Source organism: Schistocerca gregaria, chromosome X (genome assembly GCF_023897955.1).
Source record: "Schistocerca gregaria isolate iqSchGreg1 chromosome X, iqSchGreg1.2, whole genome shotgun sequence".
Classification (NCBI taxonomy): domain Eukaryota; kingdom Metazoa; phylum Arthropoda; class Insecta; order Orthoptera; family Acrididae; genus Schistocerca; species Schistocerca gregaria.
The window spans coordinates 92,828,462-92,853,363 of record NC_064931.1 but is presented as its reverse complement, the minus strand read 5'-3'; the positions used below and the strand labels follow the sequence as shown (position 1 = coordinate 92,853,363).

The 24,902-nt window shown below is 41.5% G+C and overlaps 1 protein-coding gene across 1 annotated transcript in view; it reads right to left on the bottom strand.

The window, feature by feature from the left end:
• LOC126298361 (dnaJ homolog subfamily C member 2-like) overlaps positions 1-24,902 on the bottom strand; it is a 195,450-nt gene that overhangs the window by 66,807 nt on the left and 103,741 nt on the right. Inside the window, exon 5 of the mRNA XM_049989661.1 lies at positions 16,265-16,443. Coding sequence (XP_049845618.1) covers positions 16,265-16,443 — 179 coding nt within the window. The remainder of the gene's footprint in view (positions 1-16,264; positions 16,444-24,902) is intronic.

Genomic DNA, 24,902 nt, shown 5'->3' with positions numbered 1-24,902 from the left:
GAGTGGAGGGAGCCACTGAGCCATAAACCTGACTACTACCATCTAGTCTTGACAAGACCAGTGTATAATGAAGATAGAGAAGAGCAGCATAGTCTGCACCCAAAGATGTGTGGGCTAGGAGGTGGAGAGCATTAAGCTTCCACATGCCTGTAGTCTTCAGGTGGCGAATAAGGGTCAGCCCTGTCAGCCTTTCATCAAAATTAAGGCCCAAGAAATGGGACTGTGCTACAACATCTAGGAGCTGGTCGCCTAAATAAAGTTCTGGTTTGAAGTGTACTGTGGGTCGACGACAAAAATGCATAATCCACATTTTGGAGGAGAAAACTGGAAGCCATGGGAGACGGCCCTTAGAGAGGCTTGTCAGATGGTGCCTTAGAGCCGGCACTCAGCAGATGCTATCGAGTAAGAGTGCACCAGATGCAAAAATCTGTCTACATACAACGCCAGGGTAGCCACATAGGTTACAAGCCCATTGATGGCTAAGAGGAAGAGTGTGACACTCAACACAAACTCTATAAGATACCATTCTCCTGAATCCAAAGGGTGATAAGTGAAATACCAACTCGAACCCCGAAGAGCTGGTGGGATAAAAACTTGCGGATAAAGTCGGAAGAGGGCCGCGAAACCTCCAGTCACGGAGGGTAAATAAACTGTGATGGTGCCAACCCCTGTCGTATGCTTTATGTAGCTCAAAGAGAACCACGACAAGGTGCTAGCATTTAGTAATAGACTGTCGGATTGCTGTTTCCAGTCTGAGTAAATGATAAGCTGACGACCATTGCTCTGGAAGCCATATTGATATGGGGGCAAAAGGCCACAAGCTTCTGATGCTCTAGGAAGACAAGCAACCATTCCTTGGCATACATGGGGGTGAGAACAACTTGGGTATCAGTAGTGTGATATCTTATGTTGTCAGAGGGTCAGTCGGATGGGTACACAACAGCCGCACTGCACGGACTGGCTACATGTGCTGGTGACCTAGCAGGGTGCAGGGGGGACTATGGTGGGGAAGGAAGGGAGGAGAGGATTCCACGATGCTAATAGGGACCCTTAACAGCCCACATGTCATTCGCTGAAACGGCCAATAACTCAGATGACAAACATACATCAGAATGCACGTGGTTAAAATAAAAAGGGGCATCAGGTGAGGAAATGGCGAACCACCAAAGGTTGACAACAATGAGCACAAGCGGTGGGGGGATCACCACCTAACAAATGGTGATGGCTAAAATGACAGTGTCCCAATACAGAACCTAGCTAAACTGATCTCATAGCGAGAGAGCCAAGAGGTGGTCAGCCAAGCCGATGGGAGAGGTTTAATTCTGCGGAAATTGTTCCCATGAAGGGAAGGCCGGTGGTGATGCCAAAGTGACACCACCTGCTGACAGACGGCAACATGGAGATCACTGGAAGGAATAGAACAAATGGGCCACGGTAGGAGGTTTGCAGCCTTCGCAGTAGTGTCAGCAGCCTCGTTTCTCATCAGAGCGTTGTGACCAGGAACCCACGTAAACATCACAGTGCTCCCTCAAGAGTGAGCACTTGGAAGCTTTCTTGGACCCTTTGCATTCGTGGATGGACTGTGTACAGCACACATACGCTCTGAAGGGCACAGAGAGAATCGGAGCAGATGACACAATTGAAAAGCCTGTATTGCTACATGCACTGCACGTCCTGAAACAGGGCGAAGAGCTCTGCTATAAATAATGAGCAGTGTTCCGGAAGACAATACCAAAAATCATTGGTGTCAATGACAAAGGCACACCCGACACCACAGTCAGTCTGAGAGCCATCAATGTACACAGAGTTGCTATTGCAATGTTCCGTGAGAAGGTTGAGAAACTTACAGTGATAGATCGAATCTGAATTAGTTTCCTTGGGAAGCCAATGAAGTCCAAGGTGAAAACAGGCAGCCGCACGAAGCCAAGGTGGTGAAGGGTTCACACCCATCAGGAAAGTGGCAGGTAGTGTGAAGTTAAGCTACCAGAGAAGTAGCGAAAAGCAAACCCCAGGATGTATTAGAGGACGGGGAAGTGACCCATACTGGCGGTCAAAGGAGTTATTGAAGTAGGAGGCATAGGATGGGTGGCCAGGCAAGGCAGGCAAACAGCATCTGTATCCACAGAGGAGAACATCACATCAGTATGACTGTAGTAGTTTGAAAGCCTCTGCAAACAGACACTAAACTAGGCTAGTGTAAAAGGCACCAGTGACCAAATGGATTCCACAATGGTGGAGTGTATTTAGACAGCTTAAGATGGATGGACCAATGTGCAGATGGGTAAACGAAACACCCATAGTATAATTTTGAATGGACAAGGAATCGGTACAAACAGAGGAGGTTGGTCCAATCCGTTCCCCAGGAAGTACCGCTTAGTACACGTAGGACACTGAGGGACTGGGTACAGCGGACGGCCAGGTAAAGCACGTAGGAGGACCAAGGAAGTTTCCTATCAAGCATGAGGCCCAGGAATTTTGCAGCTTCAGCAAATCGAAGAGTGAAGGCCCAAGATGTAAAACCAGTGGAAGAAACCCATTGCACCATCAGAAATTCATAGAAATGGTTTCGCCAGTGGAAAAGCGAAAGCAATTGTCAATGCTCCATGAGTAAAGACAATCAAGAAATCGTTCAAGACATCACTCAAGAAGACAAGTCCACGGAGAACTGCAACAGATCGCAAAATCATTAATGAAAAGGGAGCCAATGGTGCTCGGTGAGGGATGGAGCCCTGAGGCACACAGTTGTTCGACAAGACAAAACCCACACATACCCTGGAAACTCTGTCATAAAAATTCCTGAAGGAAACAGGGCAGGCAGCCTCGAATACCCCATGTGTGAGAGTATGGAGGATACCAGTCCCCCAGCACGTGTCATAGACTTTATCCAAATCAAAAAACATGGCCACAGTCTGGTATTTCCACAGAAAACCATTTATGACATGGGTTGAAAAAGTAATGAGATAGTCAACTGCAGAATGGCATGCTCGAAAGCTACACTGTGCACTTGTTAGTTAATAGTGAAACTCGAGCCACCACACCAGTTGGGCATGAATCAAACATTCCATCAACTTGCAAACACAGTCAGTGAGAGAAATAGGGCAGTAGCTAGAAGGAAAGTGTTTGTCTTTCCAAGCTTAAGGTATGGGTATGGCAGAGGATTCATGCTAGCATCTGGGAAACATGCCATCTGCCCAAATATGAAGGATAAATGGCTTGCCTGCAAGAGAAAGGAGATGCAACCTCTAAATGTTAACATTGTCCATCTGTGGTGTGGAAGATTGGGATGAAGTGAGAGCATAATGTAGCTCCCTCATAGTACAGGCGACACTGTAGCATTCACGATTCTGAGAGGAGAAGAGTTTCACCCGAGCCTCCTCCACTCATTTCCGATAGAGGAAGGCAGGGTGATTGCAAGTGGAGCTCAAAATTTCTGCAAATTAGTGGCCTAAGATGTTGGATATAGCAATGGGGTCCATAATGACATGGCCTGCTACTGTCGGGTTGGAATCTGGGTGATGCACCTTGGTTCTAGAGAGCCGGCGGAGGTTGGCCCACATGACAGAAGAGGGAGTGGAACTGTTAAAAGAACTAGTAAATGAAAGCCAGCTGACTTTCGCAATAAATTTTCAGAGTGTTCGGAATAAAGTTCCTGAATTTACTGCCCTCCAGGAAGCGTGTTGCGCGCAAATTATTCTCGGGACTGAGACCTGGCTGAACAATGAGATAGGAAGCTCTGAAATATTTAGTGAGGGTTGGAACGTGTATCGGAAAGACAGATTAGACACCGTAGGAGGTGGTGTATTCATTGCAGTTGACAAAAACAGTGTGTCTACTGAGGTCGAAGTATAGTGTGATTGTGAAGTTATCTGGACACGTTTAACAGGGCTAGGGGAAATAAAGTTAATTGTGGGGTGTTATTACCGGCCACCACGTTCCACCGTGACAGTTCTAGAATCATTCAAAGGGAGTCTACATTCTGTATCGCAAAAGTACCCGGATCATGCTATATTAGTCGGAGGCGACTTCAACCTACTTAGGCTAGACTAGGATGTCTATGGATTCATTACAGGTGGTACAGACAAGCCGTCATGTGAATTACTTTTGAACACATTATCCAAAAACTGTCTTGAGCAGCTAAATCGACAGCCAACGCGTAATGGAAATATTTTAGATCTGGTAGCCACGAACAGACCAGACCTCATCGACGGTGTCAGTGTTGAGAGAGGGATTAGTGATCATGATGTTGTCATTATGACTATGGTTACGAAACTTAAAAAGTCGGTCAAGAAGGCTAGGAGAGTATCCTTACTAGAAAGATCAGATAAGCAGTTGTTAGCATCCCACTTAGTAAATGAATCGACTTCATTTATTTCCGGTACAATGGACGTGGAAGAATTATGGGCAAATTTTAAACACATTGTAAATCATGCATTGGAGAAGTATGTGCTGAAAAAGTGGGTTACAGACGGAAAAGACCCACTGTGGTTTAACAGCGCAATTCGGAGAACGTTCAGGGAGCAAACACAGTTGCACTTGCGGTACAATAAAGATCGAGAGAATGAGGACAGGCAAAAGTTAGTAGAGATTTGTGCTGCTGTAAAAAGAGTGATGTGCTAAGTATACAACCACTACCACTGTCAGATCTTAGCAAAAGATCTTGCTGAAAACCCAAGGAAATTCTGGTCTTACGTAAAATCGGTAAGCGGGTCGAAGGCTTCCATCTGGTCACTCACTGATCAGTCTGGCCTGGCAATGGAAGATAGCAAAACGAAAGCACAAATTTTAAATTTAGCATTTGAGCAATCTTTCACGCAGGAGAATCGTACAAATATACCGCCGTTTGAGTTTCATACAGATTCCCGTATAGTGATAGACATCCCTGGGGTTGTGAAGCAGCTGAATGGGTTGAAAATAAATAAATAGCCAGGTCCTGATGGGATTCCAATTTGGTTTTACAGAGAGTACTCTACTGCATTGGCTCCTTACTTAGCTTGCATTTATCGCAAATCTCTTGCCCAACGTAAAGTCCCGAGCGACTGGAAAAAAGCATAGGTGATGCTTGTATATTAGAAGGGTAGAAGTACGAATCCTCAAAATTACAGACCAATATCCTTAACATCAGTTTGTTGCAGGATTCTCAAACATATTCTCAGTTTGAATATAATGAATTTCCTTGAGAAAGAGAAGTTGCTGTCCATGCATCAATACAGCTTTAGAAAGCATCGCTCCTGCGAAACGCAGCTCACCCTTTTTTCACGATATCTTGCGAACCATGGATGAAGGGTATCAGATGGATGCCATATTACTTGACTTCCGGAAGGCGTTTGACTCGGTGCCTTACTGCAGACTCCTAACTAAGGTACGAGCATCTGGGATTGGTTCCCAAATATGTGAGTGGCTAGAAGACTTCTTAAGTAATAGAACCCAGTACATTGTCCTCGATGGTGAGTGTTCATCGGAGGTGAGGGTATCATCTGGAGTGCCCCAGGGAACTGTGGTAGGTCTGCTGTTGTTTTCTATCTACATAAATGATCTTTTGGGTAGGGTGGACAGCAATGTGTGGCTGTTTGCTGATGATGCTGTGGTGTACGGGAAGGTGTCGTCGTTGAGTGACTGTAGGAGGATACAAGATGACTTGGACAGGATTTGTGATTGATGTAAAGAATGGCAGCTAGCTCTAAATATAGATAAATGTAAATTAATGCAGATGAATAGGAAAAAGAATCCTGTAATGTTTGAATACTCCATTAGTAGTGTAGCGCCTGACAGAGTCACGTCGATTAAATATTTGGGCGTAACATTGCAGAGCGATATGAAGTGGGACAAGCATGTCATAGTGGTTGTGCGGAAGGCGGATAGTCGTCTTTGGTTCATTGATAGAAATTTGGGAAGATGTGGTTCATCTGTAAATGAGACCGCTTATAAAACACTCATATGACCTATTCTTGAGTACTGCTCCAGTGTTTGGGATCCCTATCAGGTCAGATTGAGGGAGGACATAGAAGCAATTCAGAGGCGGGTTGCTAGATTTGTTACTGGTAGGTTTGGTCATCACAAGAGTGTTACGAAAATGCTTCAGGAACTCGGGTGGGAGTCTCTAGAGGAAAGGAGGCATTCTTTTCGTGAATCGCTACTGAGGAAATTTAGAGGACCAGCATTTGAGGCCGACTGCAGTACAATTTTACTGCCGCGAACTTACATTTCGTGGAAAGACCACAAAAGTAAGATAAGAGAGATTAGGGCTCACACAGAGGCATATAGGCAGTCATTTTTACCTCGTTCTGTTTGGGAGTGGAAGAGGGGAGAGAAGATGCTAGTTATGGTACAAGGTACCCTCCGCCACGCACCGTATGGTGGATTGCGGAGTATGTATGTAGATGTACTGCAAAGAATGCAGCAACACTACGCACACAACTGTTTATAACTAAGGCAGTTCATGATCACAGGATGTTAAAAACACAGAGTACGTCTCCACACGCGAGTTGCATTGCAGCATGCCTCAGTCCACCAAGAGCCGGGATGCAGCACGGTAAAAGTGAAGTGCGAGAAATGGAACATTCTGTGGCAGTAAGGATAACATCTGTAAGGTATTCTACCTGGTCATCACAACTGGGGAAGTGTTGTTCATCGAAGTTCGCCAGGGAGGAATAAAGCTTCCAGTCGGCCTTAGAAAGCTGCCAGTTGCGTTTATATGTAGGTGGGGTATGAGTGAGCAGACAGCTAGAACAGTAGTCACTCGAGGACATGTCAGAGAGAGTGGACCACCCGAGATGATGGGCAAGCTGGGCAATGCAGAACAAGAGGTCCAAACGGGAATATGTGTGCATGGAATCTGAAAGGAATGTGGATCCTTCAGTGTTTGGGTTGAGGAAGGTGGCCAGTAAGCCGGAGGAAGTCTGCACCGGTGACACCGATTGACAGAGCGATGTAGATTGTACAAAGAGAAAAGGTAAAGCAAGGAAGGAAAATGCGGACTGCAACAGCTTGCTATCAGGTTGTTGAATGAGATGGTTTGACTACGAACATCATTCTAAATGAGCAGCAAGTTCTCCCCCATGAGATGGAGTGCCTTCCTCAGGGGACTGGAAAAAGGTCAAAGCAGTTGTGAGGGTGGGATTTTGTTTTCTGGAGGCAGAAAAGGAGTGGACACAGCGATTCCATGAGCAGTCATTTCCTCCTTGTTGGATCTAATGCCGAGAATGTTCCACTGGAGGAAAGTTATGAAGGGGAAAAGGGAGGAAGGAAAAAATGAAGGGTTGTCATCTTGGCGGCTGCTGAGTATCAGCCTTCGAAGAATCGCTGCTACAGGGCACATATGCTGGAGGATCCTGTTCCATGAGATCTCAGAGATGTCAACATTCTCACTGTGTCAGCCTGCATATTCTAGGGCAAAAAAACGGTTGTCAGTGCACGCCGGTGAAACAGAGGTTAGCCAGGTGAGTGTGTCACATGGGACACTATTGTAGAGGATCTACCAGTCGGCGGAGGAGAAAACGGTTTGTCTCTGATTTCTAGAGTCTTTGCGAATGGCAGATGATGACTCAGACGTTTGTTGACTGGAGGGACATAAAAAGTCTTTACATGACTATTCCATCTGTCCTTTGCGGCCTGTTGGTTGTGTATCAGGTGAGTTTGCTGCTGGAGGCAAAGGTTTGATGGTCTGTTGCACAGCTGAAGGAGGAGACAGGAATGTTACCATGACACTGGGCAATTTTACAACTACAGTGCTGAATTTGAGGTCACAAATCTGCATGTCAGTATCCTTAGTGGAGCAAGGCTTAGCAAGAATAGTAGTGTAAGTGCCAGATGGTAAAACATGGCGTCCGACTAGCCAATTACTTGCAAGTGATAGGGTAGGGCACATTTTCCTTCACCCAGATCTCCTGGACAGCCAGCTCATCTCGATACACAGGACATTCTCGGGATGAGGCTGCACGGTCACCATTGCAACTGATACAGCGGGAAAGAGGAGGCATGCAGTCACCCTCATGAGCATCCCTACCACAAATACAACATTTGGCCATGTTCCGAAAGGACATTCAACTGTGGTCGAAACATTGACACTGGTAGCAACACATTGAGTTTGGAATGTACAGTTGGCCCATGATGACTTCACAGCCAGCTTTGATCTTTGATGGAAGCACTACTCCATCAAGCATGAGAAAAAGAGTGCACATAGGCACTAAGGGTGTATCAACCTTTTTCATTACCTGATGGACTGCAGTGATGCCCTGATCAGAAAGTTAAGTTTGGATTTCTCCCTCAGTCAGACCATTGAGCAGCCTAGTGTAAGTAACGCCACGTTAATAATACAGCATTTGATGTGCCTTGAGATAAACAGCACAGCTGTGGAGGAGCGAAGCTTCAAGCCGTTGCTGGGCTTCAGAATCACAACCAGTCTTCAAAAGCAAAGTGTCATTACATAAACGAGAGTAGGATTTCACAGGGTAGGCAATTGCATCAACACCTTTCTGAATAATAAACAGATTAACCATAGTGAAGGACTGCCTTCCTTCAGTACATTATACCACGAGGAACCGAGGAGCAGCTGGGAGAGTCTTGGAATCTTTAGCCTCCTTCCGTTTACATTTAGTAGCTGTAGACTGAGATGGTGATTGGCTCATTGAGCAAAAAATCACCCACGATTGCCAGCATCTCCGATGGCATGCTACTTCCAACTGACTGTCCTCTCAGAGGGGGGCATACCCACCTTAGGTGATTGTTCATACCCCCATTTTCCTGACAGAGGGACCAATTGGCAGCTTGGGTGGGAAGGTAACAGTTGAGGAAATCACCCCCCTCTGGGTTTGGCCTGTACCAGAGAGTATGTGCATACCCTACCTGTCGATCTGGGGCTGGGAATTACACATTACCCAGTCACCTGTTACATGTAAGGCATGGGGGGGGGGGGGGGGTGGCCTTCAGGAGAGCACAGGGAGGAAGAAGTAAAAAGATGAACCTTGAATTCCAAAGCTGAGAAAGGACAGGAGATGGAAAACGAAAAAAGAAAGAAAAAACCGAGGTAGGACTGTTCTGATGTCAGGTTACTAAAACTTCATAACAAATTCCCAAAAATATTCCAGACATGTTCCCCAAGGGAGGGGAAAAAGAATAACAGGACACACACACAGCATGGAAGGGAAAAGGTGCTCCAAATGCTGTGGCCACATTGTAGCCACACACAAGCTCACCAAAGAGTGGTGAGCCCCAGGAGAGGGGGGGGAAAGGTGGTGGTGGTGGTGGTGGTGGTGGTGGTGGTGGTGGTGGGAGATATTGTGAAGTGGTATAGAAAGTTCTTTTTCCAAGTACTCGACCTGTTCATTTTAAATGCTCATGTTCAATTCTCAAGTAGTAACAGAGTAAAAAATGCCAACTGAAGAGTTTCATCTCTCTCAGATAATAGAAACGGCTGAAGTTCATGCTGCAAAAGGCAGCAAAGCAGGCAGAGGAAGAGTGCTTTGATGGGGTCAGCCCTCTACAATTTACTGCGAGGAACTTTAAGAATGTTACTGAGAGTGAACACTCCAAGTATATCAATGTGTGCCAAGAAACTAGGTATGAATGCCCAAAAAGCAATGTACCACTGTGTGTTCTGCCATGTTTCAAGGCTTATGCAAAAAATAAAAGGATGGAAAAAATATCATAGCTTTCAGATCTGTAACATCTATTTAATACATGCAGTACAAGAATTAAAAGCACAGCCTTCACTGCATCAATGCAACAACACTGTATGTTTCCAGAATGAGATTTTCACTCTGCAGCGGAGTGTGCGCTGATATGAAACTTCCTGGCAGATTAAAACTGTGTGCCCGACCGAGACTCGAACTCGGGACCTTTGCCTTTCGCGGGCAAGTGCTCTAACCATCTGAGCTACCGAAGCACGACTCACGCCCGGTACTCACAGCTTTACTTCTGCCAGTATCTCGTCTCCTACCTTCCAAACTTTACAGAAGCTCTTCTGCGAACCTTGCAGAACTAGCACTCCTGAAAGAAAGGATATAGCGGAGACATGGCTTAGCCACAGCCTGGGGGATGTTTCCAGAATGAGATTTTCACTCTGCAGCGGAGTGTGCGCTGATATGAAACTTCCTGGCAGATTAAAACTGTGTGCCCGACCGAGACTCGAACTCGGGACCTTTGCCTTTCGCGGGCAAGTGCTCTACCATGGTAGAGCACTTGCCCGCGAAAGGCAAAGGTCCCGAGTTCGAGTCTCGGTCGGGCACACCGTTTTAATCTGCCAGGAAGTTTCAACACTGTATGTAACTGCCTATTCCCAATATGCAACTAGTATTTGAACACCAATGAAAAGAATTCAGAAACATTTATTATCTGGTTTTGGAAGTTGCCTAGAGAAATTTTATTGGCTTTATGTTCTTGAAATACAATCATTATCAGCAGTATTCTGCCAAAAGGCAGGTTTTCACATGGTAGTTCTCCAGGCTGTCCGTTCTTCTGCCATCCTCTTCATGTCTGCAAAATTTCCTCTTCCCTTTATGTTGTCTATCATCTTGTATCTCCTTCTTCCTCTCAGTCTTCTCCCACAAGCCAATTTTTTCAAAGCATCTGCTAGCAAGCACTCCCTTCTCAATGAATGTTCCAACCACTTCTATTTCCTTTCTCTTAAAACCGTCAGCACACACCTTCTTCCACCAACCCTTTCCAATACTCTTTCATTACTCACTCTTTCCATGCAGCTCATTCTCTCCATTCTCCTCCACATCCACATCTCAAATGCTTCCAACCTTTTTTCATCCTCTCGTCTCAGCGTCCATGTTTCTGCCCCACATAGTGCCACACTCCAAACAAAACATTTGCCAAGCCTTTTCCTTAGACCTTTATCTAATTTGCCACATAAGAGTCTCCTCTTTCTGTTGAATACCTCCTTTGCTATGGCAATTCGAGTTTTCACCTTCTGGTGACATCTCAAGTCTTCAGTTATTGTGCGTCCAAGATATTTAAATGCACTTACTTGACTAATGGTAGATTGTCCTATCTCAATATTGGGCAGTCTGCGTCTTGTACTGATGACCATACTCTCTGTTTTTGCTGTGTTTATTTGCATCCCATATTTCACACAAGCTTCATTCCAATCTTTCAGGATGTTATTCACTGGCCGCTCATTTTCTGTCACTAATGCCATGTCATCATCAAATCTTACACATTCTATACTCTTTCCACCAATACATATTCCTCTTTTTCCATCTAAGCCTTTCGCAATAATCTCGTCAAGGTATGCGTCTAACAACAGTGGGGAAAGGTAACAACTTTGTCTAACACCTCGTCCAATGCTGCTTCCTTCTGACATTCATTTCCAATCCTTATCCTTACTTTCTAGTGTAAATATAGATTCTGTATCAGTCATCTCTCATTTCAATCTACTCCTTTCCTCTTCAAAATATCTATCAGCTTGTTAAGCCAAAGTCTTGCAAAAGCCTTTTCTAAATCTATAAAAACAGCAAAGATTTCTCTACCTTTTCCCCTATATCTTTCCCGTAACATCCTTAACAGGTCAGTAGTATCTTAGTGTTTCTCTTTTTCTCTACTGGTATCATAATTGTAGCAAAGAAGTCTTCAGACCGTTCCCCTTTGTCATATATCTCATTACAGAGGTAGACTATTTCTTTTCTTGCCTTGTTTCCCAGATTCTTAATCAGTTCTGCTGGCAAATCATAAATTCCACATGTCTTCCTGTTCTTCATCCCCTTCAGCACCTTTTCTACTTCTGCTTCCAAAGTGGTGAATCCCTTTCCATCTTACGGCACATATTGCTCCTTTTCAGCCTTAATTTCGCTTTGTATTTCATCCTTCTTGTACAGGCATTCAATATATTATTGCCATCTGTTCAAGAATATGTTAGAGTACCATCCACTCTTTCTATTTCCATGTTATTCCTCTTTCTTTTACGTTCAAAAACTATCTCACTAGCAAGTCCATACATCATTTCATACTTTCCCTATTTTCTCTATTTTGTCGCATTTCTGTTTCTTCTATTTTTCCCTCGCTTCTTCAGTTTCTCTTCTTAATTCATTATTCAGTTTCCCATACTTCTTTTTGCTTATTCAGTTTCTACATTTTTCCACTTTTTCCGCTCTTCCATCTTTTTCAACATGTTTTCTGTTATCCATTCTTTCTTGGTACTTTGGGATACTCTAATTCCTAGTACTTCTTTGGCAGAGACCATGAGCCCTTTGCTCATTTTTATCCATTTGTCATTAACACTTTCATCAACAGTACCTCTTTCCCATTTTTCCATAAATCTGTTCACCAAATCTGATGCATTTCCTACCTCTTTGGGTCTTTCTAGGTTTAGTCTTTCCGTTGCTTTACCTCACTAGACTTTTTTCCAACCACACTTGTATTTCTCCCACTACTAGGTTGTGGTCTGAATTTATATCCTCTCCTGGATAAGCTTTGGCATTCTTCAAGCAGTTCCTAAACCTTTTTTGTATCAGTATGTAGTCCAACTGATACCTTTCCCTATTCAAATTTGATATCCATGTGCAACGTCTCCTTTTGTGGTGTTGCATATAATGTGTTACCCACTGCTAATCAATTTTCTTTACAGAAACTAATTAGTCATTCATCTCTCTCATTTCTTATTCCTAATCCAAATTTTCCAACTGTATCTTCATCTCTTCCTTCACCTACCACTGCATTCCAGTCCTACATGATGATAATGGAGGCATTTCTATTTTCTCTCTCGATGAGTTCCTTTATTTTCTCATAATATTCTTCCACTTCCTCATCTCTATGCTGGCTGGTTGGCATATATACCTGTATCAACACCAAATCTTTTGAACTACCCTTCAGTCGTATCATCATCAGTCTTCCACCAATATATTGTACCTGCATTACCTTATTTTTCAGCTTTTGCCCTATCAATATTCCTTCTCCGTTTTCAATACTCTTGATTTCTCCCGAGTAAAAGAGCTTATAATCTCTACTTTCTATCTCCTTGTTATCTCCCCATCTCATTTCCCACAAACTGAGGGCATCTAATTTGTTCCTTTTCATCTCCTGTTTTGCATTCTCTAGCTTTCCTGCTTGCAGTAGTGTCCTCACATTCCATGTTCAAATCCTTATCTTTCCTTCCTTTACTGTCCCTTCTTCCTTTCAAATATGTCTACTCTCAATGTGTTCCCCTCCCAGAGATCTGAATGAGGGAAAGTTTTATCTCCGGAAACTTTCATATGGAAAGACATACCATGTACTGCTTGAGAATGTAATGTGGTAGTTTCCTGTTACTTTCCACACAGGCAGTAGGATGCCCAGCCTAAAATCAGCTGCTCACTATGAGTCAGACGCTGTCTCTAGCTGCCCCTCTGGGGTACAGTCGCTACTTGTACTCTTTTTATACCCAAAGAGAAAAGGTGCCTCTTCTGCCAGCTCTGCTGTACCGAAGTCCATCTTCTCTGCCTTCACTGCCATTGAGATCTTCACTGTATCCCTGGCAAGGATCCCTCACGAGGTACTATCACCCAGGCCAGGTGAACCAAAGTTTTAATAATGAGGTGTTACTCCTCCCCCTCCTCCTTTCTCAACTAGGCTTGGGACTGGCTATTGAAATACAATGGTAACTTATAAATAGATCTCAAGTACACTGGTGTCTTCTTACAGAAGAGCTATTGTGTTAGCACAGATGAACAGGGAAGGTTTGAATTTTTCACTTCTACAGCATTTATTTCATAACTTCCATTCAAGAAACTAAGACTTATGCATAACTGCTTCAAAGAAAACTCAAATGCAGACAGTCATCCATTCCCGGCACACAAGTAGTAAGATAGTGTTAGCTTTAAAATGAAAAATTTTAGGTGTCGGATTAACTGCATTTATTTTTTATTGGAGGTGCCAAACTCAAGGTGACAGATGGGGTTGTCACTCCCAGAACTGTATGAATATTCAGTACAGTACAAGCTGGGCTCTGCAGCAAAACTAGTTGCAATTACCGTATTTACTCGAACCTAAGCCGCACTCGAATCTAAGCCGCACCTGAAAAATGAGACTCGAAATCAAGGAAAAATAATTTTCCCGAATCTAAACCGCACCTGGACTCGAAGTACAAGACGAGAGAAAAGTCTTAGACCGCACCTCCAAATCGAAACAAAGTTGGTCCATTGTAACATGAGACACAATTTAGGTCGAATGGATGAAGATACAGCTACAGTAGTTTGGTTCAAGTCATAAGCTTAACAGTTAAGATTTACAAATTAAGCATTGCTATGTATCAGGCGCTCCGTCCGTATTTATACGGGTACCCTTCCTTTTTCACGTGCTTTGTCTGGTTTGAATCGATTGCTTATTGTGCTTTGATCTGATAAGTGCCATTCTCTTTGTTATAGGTGTTTATGTCACTCTAAGCTGAAACTGCATTACTGTACTGTGTCATGCAGTGTTTGTCGCATTCTGATAATGAGTGTTTACGACCTGTAGTCGCTCGCAGCATGGCTCACTTTTGTGCATGCTACTGCCGCTTACAATAAAAAAAAGGGGAGTAATTGTCTCATAAGTGACAGAAAGACAAGAGACTGCTATTTGTTGTTTCTTACACTGCTGCTTTCTTTGATAATGATCAACAAGAACCAAATAATATACTGCTTATGATAGAAGATGTTCAGAACGAGAGTTGAGCGAAAATTTTTCTGCGTTTGAAAATTTTTGCAGACGCCTCTTCAGTACATTACATTCTGCACTGAAATTAGAGTCATCTTAGATTTAAAAATCTAGTCAGTTGCCGTGCTTCATTTCTGACTATCACTATTCAGCATAAGAATAATATGAATATAAACATGACATGATATGTATATTCTTCCGTGTTTGCTGTTGTCTCACTCTACTTTCGTAGTTAATTAGGCAGACAGGATTTAAATGAGATAGCAGCAAACACGAAAGAATACACGGCATTATGTTTACATTCTTCTACCTTTTCTTTTAATTTATTTGCTGACGCAGAGGTTTTGGTGCCAGTATTTATTTTTGTGCCTGCAAATCATGCCTGTGTAGCGCTCATCTATTCGACGGCAGAAGTTAGTTGTGGCAGCACCTACCAACATTTTTCAGAACTTCCGCTTACTTTGCACTCGATTCTAAGCCGCAGGTGGTTTTTTGGATGATAAAAACCGGAAAAAAGTGCGGCTTAGATTCGAGTAAATACGGTAGTGACCCAAAAGCAATCTCTCAGTGCTGATACCAGAATTAGGTGACAACAAAGCTGCACCCAGCATGGAATGCAGTGAGGAAATGTGTAGCAGTCAAAGGGTTAACAAGAAAGAAATTTTCATGCTGGATTTCTTGCACAGGAAGTTAAGGAACAGATATGAAAGACCAACAAAGGTATATTACAAACTCCTAGTGGTATTATTTCCAAATTTCAAGACTGTAAGCAGGAAATCTGCATAAAGGAAACCACCTTAGCTGCTAAAAAGAATGAACAGCTTCTTCAAGCAGATCATGCCCCATCTCTGTCAGGGAATATAAAGAACCCTTCAGTACATCTGATGAGAAATTGATACTTATTGCCTGAGTTGATTTAAAGAAAATATGTAGGAAAAGGATTTTTTTAAAAAAGTGCTGCATATCCAATTCTGTGTATGACTCAGAAGACGGTATAATATGAGAGAAGGATCGGCAAGGAAGAAACAGCAATAGGTCTACAAATGAAGATGAATATGATAATGGTGGTGCTGGTAAAGAAAATTATATCAGATCATTAGCGTAGGCGGTCCTTGATATTAAACTAGCTTACGCAGTCCTTGATATTAAACCTTTTGTTTCTATGTATTTTACACTTTCTTTTATTACCATAGTTTAAGCAGCTAACATTTAGTGTAAGTTTACAGTACACGATGTTAAACTCATTATGGTAGATATTTTTAATTTCATTACTCGGAATTTATTTGGGAGTGGGGTGCGGAGGAGGGGTGGAAGGAGGTAATGTTCTGTATATGATGAGCTTATAGTTGGGTAGCACAGGGAAACATGAGCCCCAAATAGTATGGATTATTTTGCCTGCAATGTATGTGTAATGTAGCACTTGCAAGACATTAAATAACAGTGTTCTCTTTTCACCCTTGCTTTCAAAATTTAAAACTTCAAGTCCAACTTACTAACAATGTTTTACGTACAGTATCTGTTCCTAACACTGACTGAGCTGTTTGGGAGATTAAATAATATGGATTAACTCGGCATCACATTATCACTAAAAAAATCTGCCCCAACATAATTCTCCCATTACAAAGCAATGTCAAAGTATTAATGAGATACTCACATCTGTCCTTTCTCTTTGTCTTCTTCATCAAGGTACGAGAACTCTCTCCATGACTCAAAGTTGTACCAAAAATCGTAAAACTTTTCTACGCTCTCTCTTGGATCATCTGGACCGCCTATTGGAGGGACAGGTAACTTTTCTGAGAAACGAGCTTCTAAGGCAAAAGCCTCTGCAAAAACCTAGAGAAAAGATAATGGGTTCTAAGAATAAAACAAAATTTCTAAAAAATATCAGAAAGAGGGCAGAAATTGGAAAGATAATCATAATCCCTGAATGTGAATGAAACTGACTACATTCACAGGTTCATTTCAACATGTACTTACACCCAAACCTCCAGATGTCAGACACGCAGATCGGTACCAAATTTTGTATGTTGATAAGATTATCAACCAAAACAGCAATTTAGTTCGTGTTATGTGCTGTCATCCAGTGTAAGATGCATAAACATAGTTAAAAGTAACACCAGAACTACGGAGCACACAGAAAGTGTATCTATAAGTCATTGCTTTGTAGATCCTGTGTAGGTGAGTTGGTGCTGGCTCAGTAGCTCGTCGTGTTTGATCAGATAGATGGTTAGCTACCCTCTGTAATAAAAAGACTGAGTGAATGGATCAATGATGAACTTGAACAGGTGTCACAGGACGTCCGCACCGAACAAGTGCAATGAAAAAAATGGGATTAAAGAAAAAAAAGTTGGTAGAGCATTTATTGTCATATGCCATGTGTTCAAACCCTGCTGAGAACATTTCCCTGACATGTAAATGTACTTCTCGTCCTGTCTGTCCATAAACACGAGACTCTAGCGACAACACGCATATCTGATGTGTGGCGGCACTGCCATCTGCAGTCAATTATTATTATTATTACTACTACTACTACTACTACTACTACTACTATTTCCGCACGTATGATATGAATGTATTCTATAGGTCTGCTACTTCCAAGTAACGAAGTGAATTGCAGACTGCCAAAAACTCTGAAAAGTCCTTTTAATGTCAGGAAAATGTTCTCCCATATAACAGTTTCACACATGAAGAGTTAAAACATTTGCCATTAGCAGGGTGGAATGCGGGACCTTTCGTATGACGACCTCCGCTCGACCAAGTCACCCACACAAGATCTATGGAACAATGATTCACAGGTACACTTTTCCTGTGTTCTGTAGTTCTGGTGTTACTTTTAATTACCATTTATGCCTGTTCTTATGGATGAGAGCATGAACTAAATCGGTGTTTTGGTTGATACTCTATTGACACAGAACATTTGGTATCGATCTGAGTGTCTGACATCTGGAGGTTTGGGTGTTAGATTAGTATATGATGCAGATGAAATTCAAAATACTGTACTGTACACTGACACACTTCCTGTTACAAGTATGTCAGAAGAATAACTAACCTGCACAGAAATTATATGCCAACTTTCATAATTTTATGTACACATAAATATAAAACAAAAAATGAGAAAGACAAATTAGCACACATTACTACTGTAAATACAAGGCGTGATTTTTAAGTAAGTACTCTTTTGCCACACCGCGACCGCAGCACTGCAGTCGGCATTCTTCACATGTGCACTGGGTACCTACATCTGTTGTCTACGCACTGACGCCATTACAGTATGATTCTTCCTTGTTTACGTTGTGTACTGAGCGTTTAAGATGCCCCCGATAATCGTGAGTCCTGCCGACTGAGAAGTACAGGCTGTTATAAGATTTCTTAGTGCTAAAAGCCTAAAAGCAATTGATATTCATCGTGAGATCTGCGCAGTTTATGGAGGAAACATTATGAGTGATGGAATTGTAAGAAAGTGGCTGACAGCATTTAAAGATGGCCGCACAAATGTGCATGATGAACAACAGAGTGGGCATCCTTAGGTTGGTAATGAAAATTTGGTGCAGGAAGTGGACAATAAGGTAAGAGAAAACAGATGCTTTACGATTTCCTCCTTGCGGGATGACTTTCCTAATGTTTCTCGTAGTGTTTTGTATGGCATTGTGACCGAGCACTTGAATTACCGAAAACTGTGCGCATGCTGGGTACCGAAAATGTTGATGGATGTGCACAAAACCAAATGTTTAGACAGTGCATTGGCTTTCCTTGAGTGGTACCACAATAATGGTGATGATTTCTTAAGCCAAATTGTTACGGGCGATGAAACATGGGTGGCCTACATCACACCAGAATCAAAGCAACAGTCCATGGAATGGCGGCATTCAGATTCACCCAGAAAAGTTAAGTTAAAGCAAACAATTTCTGCCTGGAAAATCATGTGCACAGTTTTTTGGGACAGAAAAGGAGTATTGCTTGTGGAATTTCTGCCTTGTAATGAGATAATCAATGCAGCAGCTTACTGTAAGACATTGCACAATCTACGCTGTTCAATTCCGAACAAAAGACGTGGCAAGTTGAACAAGGGCATCTTTTTGCAGAAAGACAATGCCCGTCTGTATGTGGCGAATCAGACCAAAGATCTCATCACATCTTTTCGATGGGAAATCCTCTGTATAGCACCAATCTTGCGCCCAGTGACTACCATCTGTTCCTGCATTTGAAGAAACACCTGAGCGGTCAGCGTCTTCAAGACGATGACGAAGTCAAAAAAGTGGTGATGCAGTGGTTAACAAGTCAGGCGGCAGACTTCTATGAGGAGGGTATTCAAAAACTGGTACCACATTATGACAAGTGCCTCAGTATTGACAGGAAATATGTAGAAAAGCAGATTAAGGTACAGGCTTTCATGTAAAAATAAAATTGTTGACATATCTTAGCGCATCTTTTTTAAATTTCAAAATGATACTTACTTAAAAAAACATGCCTCATACTTGAGTTCACATATATTAAGACTGAGATACTTTATTAAATTTATATAGACAGTTTAGCCATTGTGGTTAAGAAACATAAGAGTAATGTCTGTTTACTTCTGTATGTAGCTTATCAGTTGTAAAAGAGCTGTGTCTACTGAAGATACGTACAAGCCAGCTCAACTGTATCTTTATGCATATGAATTCTTGAATGATTGTTTTCTTTTTATAAAGACATTATCTTTACAAAGACTTTTTGTCAAGAGTATTATATACTGTAACATCTACAACATTAAAGCATGCTCAAAACCAACATTTTCACTGTCCCAAATCCGCTTCACACTTGCTGTGGTAGAAATCCGCTTCACACTTGCTGTGGTAGCAGTCTATCATCCACTCAACCTATGTGCCACACCTATTATGCCCAACAAAACTTGTAACCATGCATATAGCTATTAGTACACATAGAACAGTTTCTGTTGCCAGAACTATTCAGTGCAGCCAGAAACCACATATCCCAGTCCCAGAAATAGAAACTTACTATCAAAAGGAGTGGCACTTATCAGCAATGCCTATTATCTTTCAAGTGACTTGCAAGTTTTATTCTGTATTATAAGGATATATCTGAAATACTTTAAAATTTTAGGTTACATTTCTAATCTCATTAACAACCAGGTCATTAGAGACAGAGGACAAGATCAGACTGAAGAAGGACGTGGAAAGAAAAACCCGCCATTTTCTTTCAAAGGAATCGTTCTGACATTTGCCTTAATCAATTTAAGAAAACTGCGGAAAACCTAAATTACCAGGCCTGGGCACGGATTTGAAATGCCATCATTCCAAATACATGCTCTGTATCTCGTCACTGTAGTTGGTTGCTTCTACACAAACAGGAACTGTAACAACACTTGTGGGGATTTGAAAATCCTTGTGCAGTCCAGGCTAAGCAACAATGGCAATTTGAGATTATTATTATTATTATTATTATTATTATGGAATTGCAGGATACTGAGTGGTAGGTTCACATATTATCCCAGCATGCCTTACAGGTACTGTCTAGAATGACTCACAACACTCTTCCAGACTTGCTACACAATGTGACCCTGCAAATAAGTGGTTGCATATGGGGACAGATAAACAGTAGAGGACCAGTTCCCGGGTCTGAATGTTCAGCTGATCTTAATCCTTCAGACTGTTATACATCAGACCTCTAAAACAAGACATTAATGCAACACGCATTCTAAAGAAACAGTCACACTGAAAACCAAATCCAACAAACAGAAACACACAACTGCTGTAAGTTTGGCAAACAACAGTTTCAAACTCTTATAAACACACACACATTCATCAGACTTTTTTTTCTTTTTTTAAAGAAAGAAAATGGACTCTGGCTCTGAAGATGCAATAGCACTCTGTACTATAATTCTTGATGAAATTCTTTGTCACAAAAATCAACCCAAAGAAAGATACCTGTTGTTGAATAAATCCGAAAAAAAGAGGCATGGGGTTTAGAAAGTTTCATTATAAAGAGGAACCCACGGAGCTAATAATTCTGTATTGGAGATCTACATTGAAGGAGGGCAAGGTTTCAAGAATTTTCTCAGTATGGCATGAGCAGTTCAAAGAACTCTTAAAGCTAATAGCACTACATATTGAACAGAAAGACACAAGGTTTAGAGTTGCATTATCACCAGCAGAGCAGCTTCTTGTAACCCTTTGATTTTTGGCAACGGGCAACAATTATAAAAGTTTAATGTATTGTCATTGAATATCACTGGCCAAGATTAGTGAACCCCTAGAGGGTGCTGGGTTACTGTAAATGTACTCAAGGATTTTATAAAAGTAGGTACTGTTATTTTACTTTTTTATACATTCTTAACACATTAATACATCCACTTATCCGCTCATACTACATATTCAATTCCTTCCCAGCATCCCACAACCTGAAGGCAAGGAGCTGAAAATTATTGTTAAGGCCTCAGATTACCATAGTAGTTGGTAGGTACTTCACCCTCTGAGTTAAAAATATAAGTTGCTGGAAACAGTTTAAGTACATGCACCTACATGCTGATACACTGTATGTTGACAGCGCCATTACCCTCTGAAAGGAAGCATGAAAGATATATTTTAAGACCCAAATTAACATAGCAGATATCACTGTCTTAAACTTAAAATAAATACACTGTTAAATTGAAATAATTTAGTTATACAATTATTGAATGAGGATCCACAGAGGTTTCCTAATTTCAATTTCTAATAAAAACTGAACAGTTGCTTCTGTGAAGCACTTGGGAGTCACCACTGTGTAAACACACAGAAGAAACAAAGCACACAACATGGCAACATGCATGTGCCAGCCACCCAATTCTGCCATGTTTTTGCTCACTGACCACAAACTAAAAACTCAAGACAAAACTTCCCTCAACTAGTTTTTCAAACTTGCGATTTCAAACAACTGTTGACAACAGCTGAAAGATAAAGTAAACTTTAAGTTGAAAACCATTGTCAGCCGAGTTTTTTGGAGTTTGTTTTCAGTGTGAAGGTAACTTAATGCAAACACACTTCATCAATGTGCCTTGGAAGCCCGAGAAACCATTTGACCCCAACCCCACCATTGTACACCATTCCCACAAATTTGAAAAGTACTTCCAGTACATCTTCTACGTTAACACAACCAACACTGAAATTTCAGTGAAAATGAAAAAAAAAACACCAAAAAAATGTTTAACATTCATAATGTCTAATATGCTACTGCTGAGAATACACAGGGGCTTGTTTTACTGCTTAGGTCATTTGGGTGCACTCTGACAGTAATACTCCAGAGAGAGAGAGAGAGAGAGAGAGAGAGAGAGAGAGAGAGAGAGAGACACACACACACACACACACACACACACACACACACACAAAGGAGGAAACTGCTAATGTGAAAGCTCAAGGTCCAACGTGCTATGTCTCCCAGGAGGAGATGCTCAATAAGAAATAATAAGACACAGGTAAACAAGAACAAGGGTTTATTACAACAGCAGTAGAGGGCTCTGATAATAAAGGAAAACTCTTCTCAATTAAAAAAAAAAATAATAATAATGCAGCTACTCAGATACTAACATGCATATGCCTGGAACACATAGTGAATAAACATAGTGGGACGTGAAGACTATGCCACTGATAATCCCTAATGACAGAGGTTGAGTGTTTGGTGTAGTTGGCCAACAGGTATGTTTCGCGACATCATTGGAAAGTTGTAAGACTCACTGCAGTTGGCTTCTGACCAGACTCTGACTGGTTGGCTGCTAATTGCTGGCACAAGAATTGGCACAGAGCTCTGGTGGAGCGAACTCCCGACGTGTTGGCTTGCACTGCCCTATATAGCTGGGACACGCAGGAATTCATGCCGATCCAGTTCTGTACACGTGACATAGCAGAGGTTATAGGTCCCTCACATGGAGGACTCTGGTTGTGCTCGTCCTGCCATCCGTCGTCCTTGTTGCAATTGACATGCAGCTCCAACTGGTCGGAGCTGTCAGTGGTGCACGTCGATTGTGCGTGATGTGTGCTCACTTGTGTGATTGTGTGTATGTCTTCTTTGCTGAGGAAGCCTTTGGCTGATAGCTGCACGTGTATCTGTCTTTTTGTTGTGTCTGTTGTGCCTGTTTGCAACTCAATGGTTCTTCTATTCTATTCCTTATATTGTTAATATAATCCTCAAATGGCTAACTCCTTGGCCTATACTGGATTGTTCACCGGCTTTGAAAAGTGTCATGATAACAGCAGTTCTATGCAGTTTAAAAGATTTAAGATGGGTACTTGCAGAAAAATGTACATAAAATGATACTATAGCATATAGAGTGCAAGCAGGCAGAAAACATGTATTGGACAGCAATTTGTTCAATCTAATCGCAGCAGCACATTTCGAAAGCCATTCAGAATGACAAAAATTGTCTTGATATTTGGCAACAAGCACTTCAGTAGTATATACAAGTCTATCTCCATAGCCGAATGGTCAGAGTGGCTGACTGCCATGCAAAGGACCTGGGTTCGATTCTCGGTATTGAAAGAGATTTTTCCTTTGTGGGAGTGCTGGAACAGCATGCACTCAGCCAACTGAGGAGCCAGCTGACCAAGTAGTAGTGGCACCAGGTCTGCTAAACTGAGAACAGCCAGAAGTATGATGTACTGACCCCCACCCTTCCATATTGCATTCACATGACGCCATTGGCTGAGGGATGACATCTGACCTGTCTACAGTCAGAATAGTCGTGCTATTATTATTATTATTATTTCAATGCAAAAAAAGAATTTGTAATTAGTTTAACAAAAATATACTTTATTTTTTTTATGATAAAATATGAGAATGCCCCGTTATAAGCAACACTGGTAAAAAACATAGCAGCCATGAAACAAAACAGTAACAGTAACAAATTACCACACTTCATTTAACATAATTTACTTAGCTATTTATGAAGACTATGCACACTGATGATAATGTAAGTTATAGATTTGCATAATAAACAGAGTAAAGATAACAACTCATCATACAATGTGGCAATGAGCTGTTGATACACACATCAAGAAGACTGAATATTTTGCTAACATGTGAAAAATTAATGTCACCAGAACAGGAGTATATACAGAAAGAACAATAGTCGTGGGGGGGAGGAGAGTATCCCAGATAGCTGACTATTATCACTTGCATAAGGGTATATGTTTAGGCAGAGGAAGATGACAAAAATCAATGAAAATTTGTTTCCTGGAGCAACATGCATATTTGTTAGTTAATTACCTACATAAATAGTTTCACCGCTACAGTGTAAGAAAGAGCACTGCTAAGCTTAGAGAGACGTAATTTTTAATAACATGTGGTGACAAGTACAAAAATGGGTGGAAATGTGTGCCACTGTAAAAGGTCAGGGCAAATTATAAGATTATCCAAGGGCAAAAGTATAGTGTCAAACCACAGATCCAACATGATTTAGTAGGTGTGGATTTGTTCTGTTCATTACTAGAATTTGTTTGTAGTACTAGAAGGTTTTATGAAATATGTAAAACTATACCCGACTAGAAAACCTAATGCTGAAGTACTTGCAGACAAATTAAAAATGCACTAATTTGTGAAAACAGGAGCACTGAAAGACATACTGTAGGATAATGCTTCATAATTTTTGTCAAAAATATCTGAGGATATTTGTAGAATAAAATCATTGAATATATCAAAATTTCCACTTGCTCTCCAAAGGAAAATATAGGTGAAAGCATAATGGAAGAGATAAACAAGTTATGTAGAAACTACTGTCACTGAAAATATACTGCATGGGCACACTATATGGAATATTTTCAAAAAGTGATAAACCATTTAAAACATGAGGCTACAGTCTTTGACCCATGTGAACTAATGTGTGGGATTTGACCAAATAATTTATTATTTGAACTTGTAGAACTGCAAAATATTGTCAATGTAGCATCTGATTACAAGAAGAAATAGGCTTGGGGGCAAATGCAGCCTAATGCTTAATGTTTGGAATACAGGAAGACACACAAACTGTTATGTTCGAGAAACACCACAGATTTCAACAGATATGTGCATCAGGAATAAGGGCTGGGATAGTGAGGTACTGGAAATACTACATCACTTTCATTTCATATAATCAACATTCCTCTTCTGTCATTCTGAACTACATTGGTGCCCAAAACTAAAGCAAGAAATGGAAATTTTGCAAGGTTGTGTTTGTTTTGCTGCAAAACAGTATAAACAGGTGATAGTAAAGTAGGAACACTGTAAAAAATACAGAATGTAATCATCTGCAACATGCATAACGGTAGACAAAAATGTTCTTCATTTTT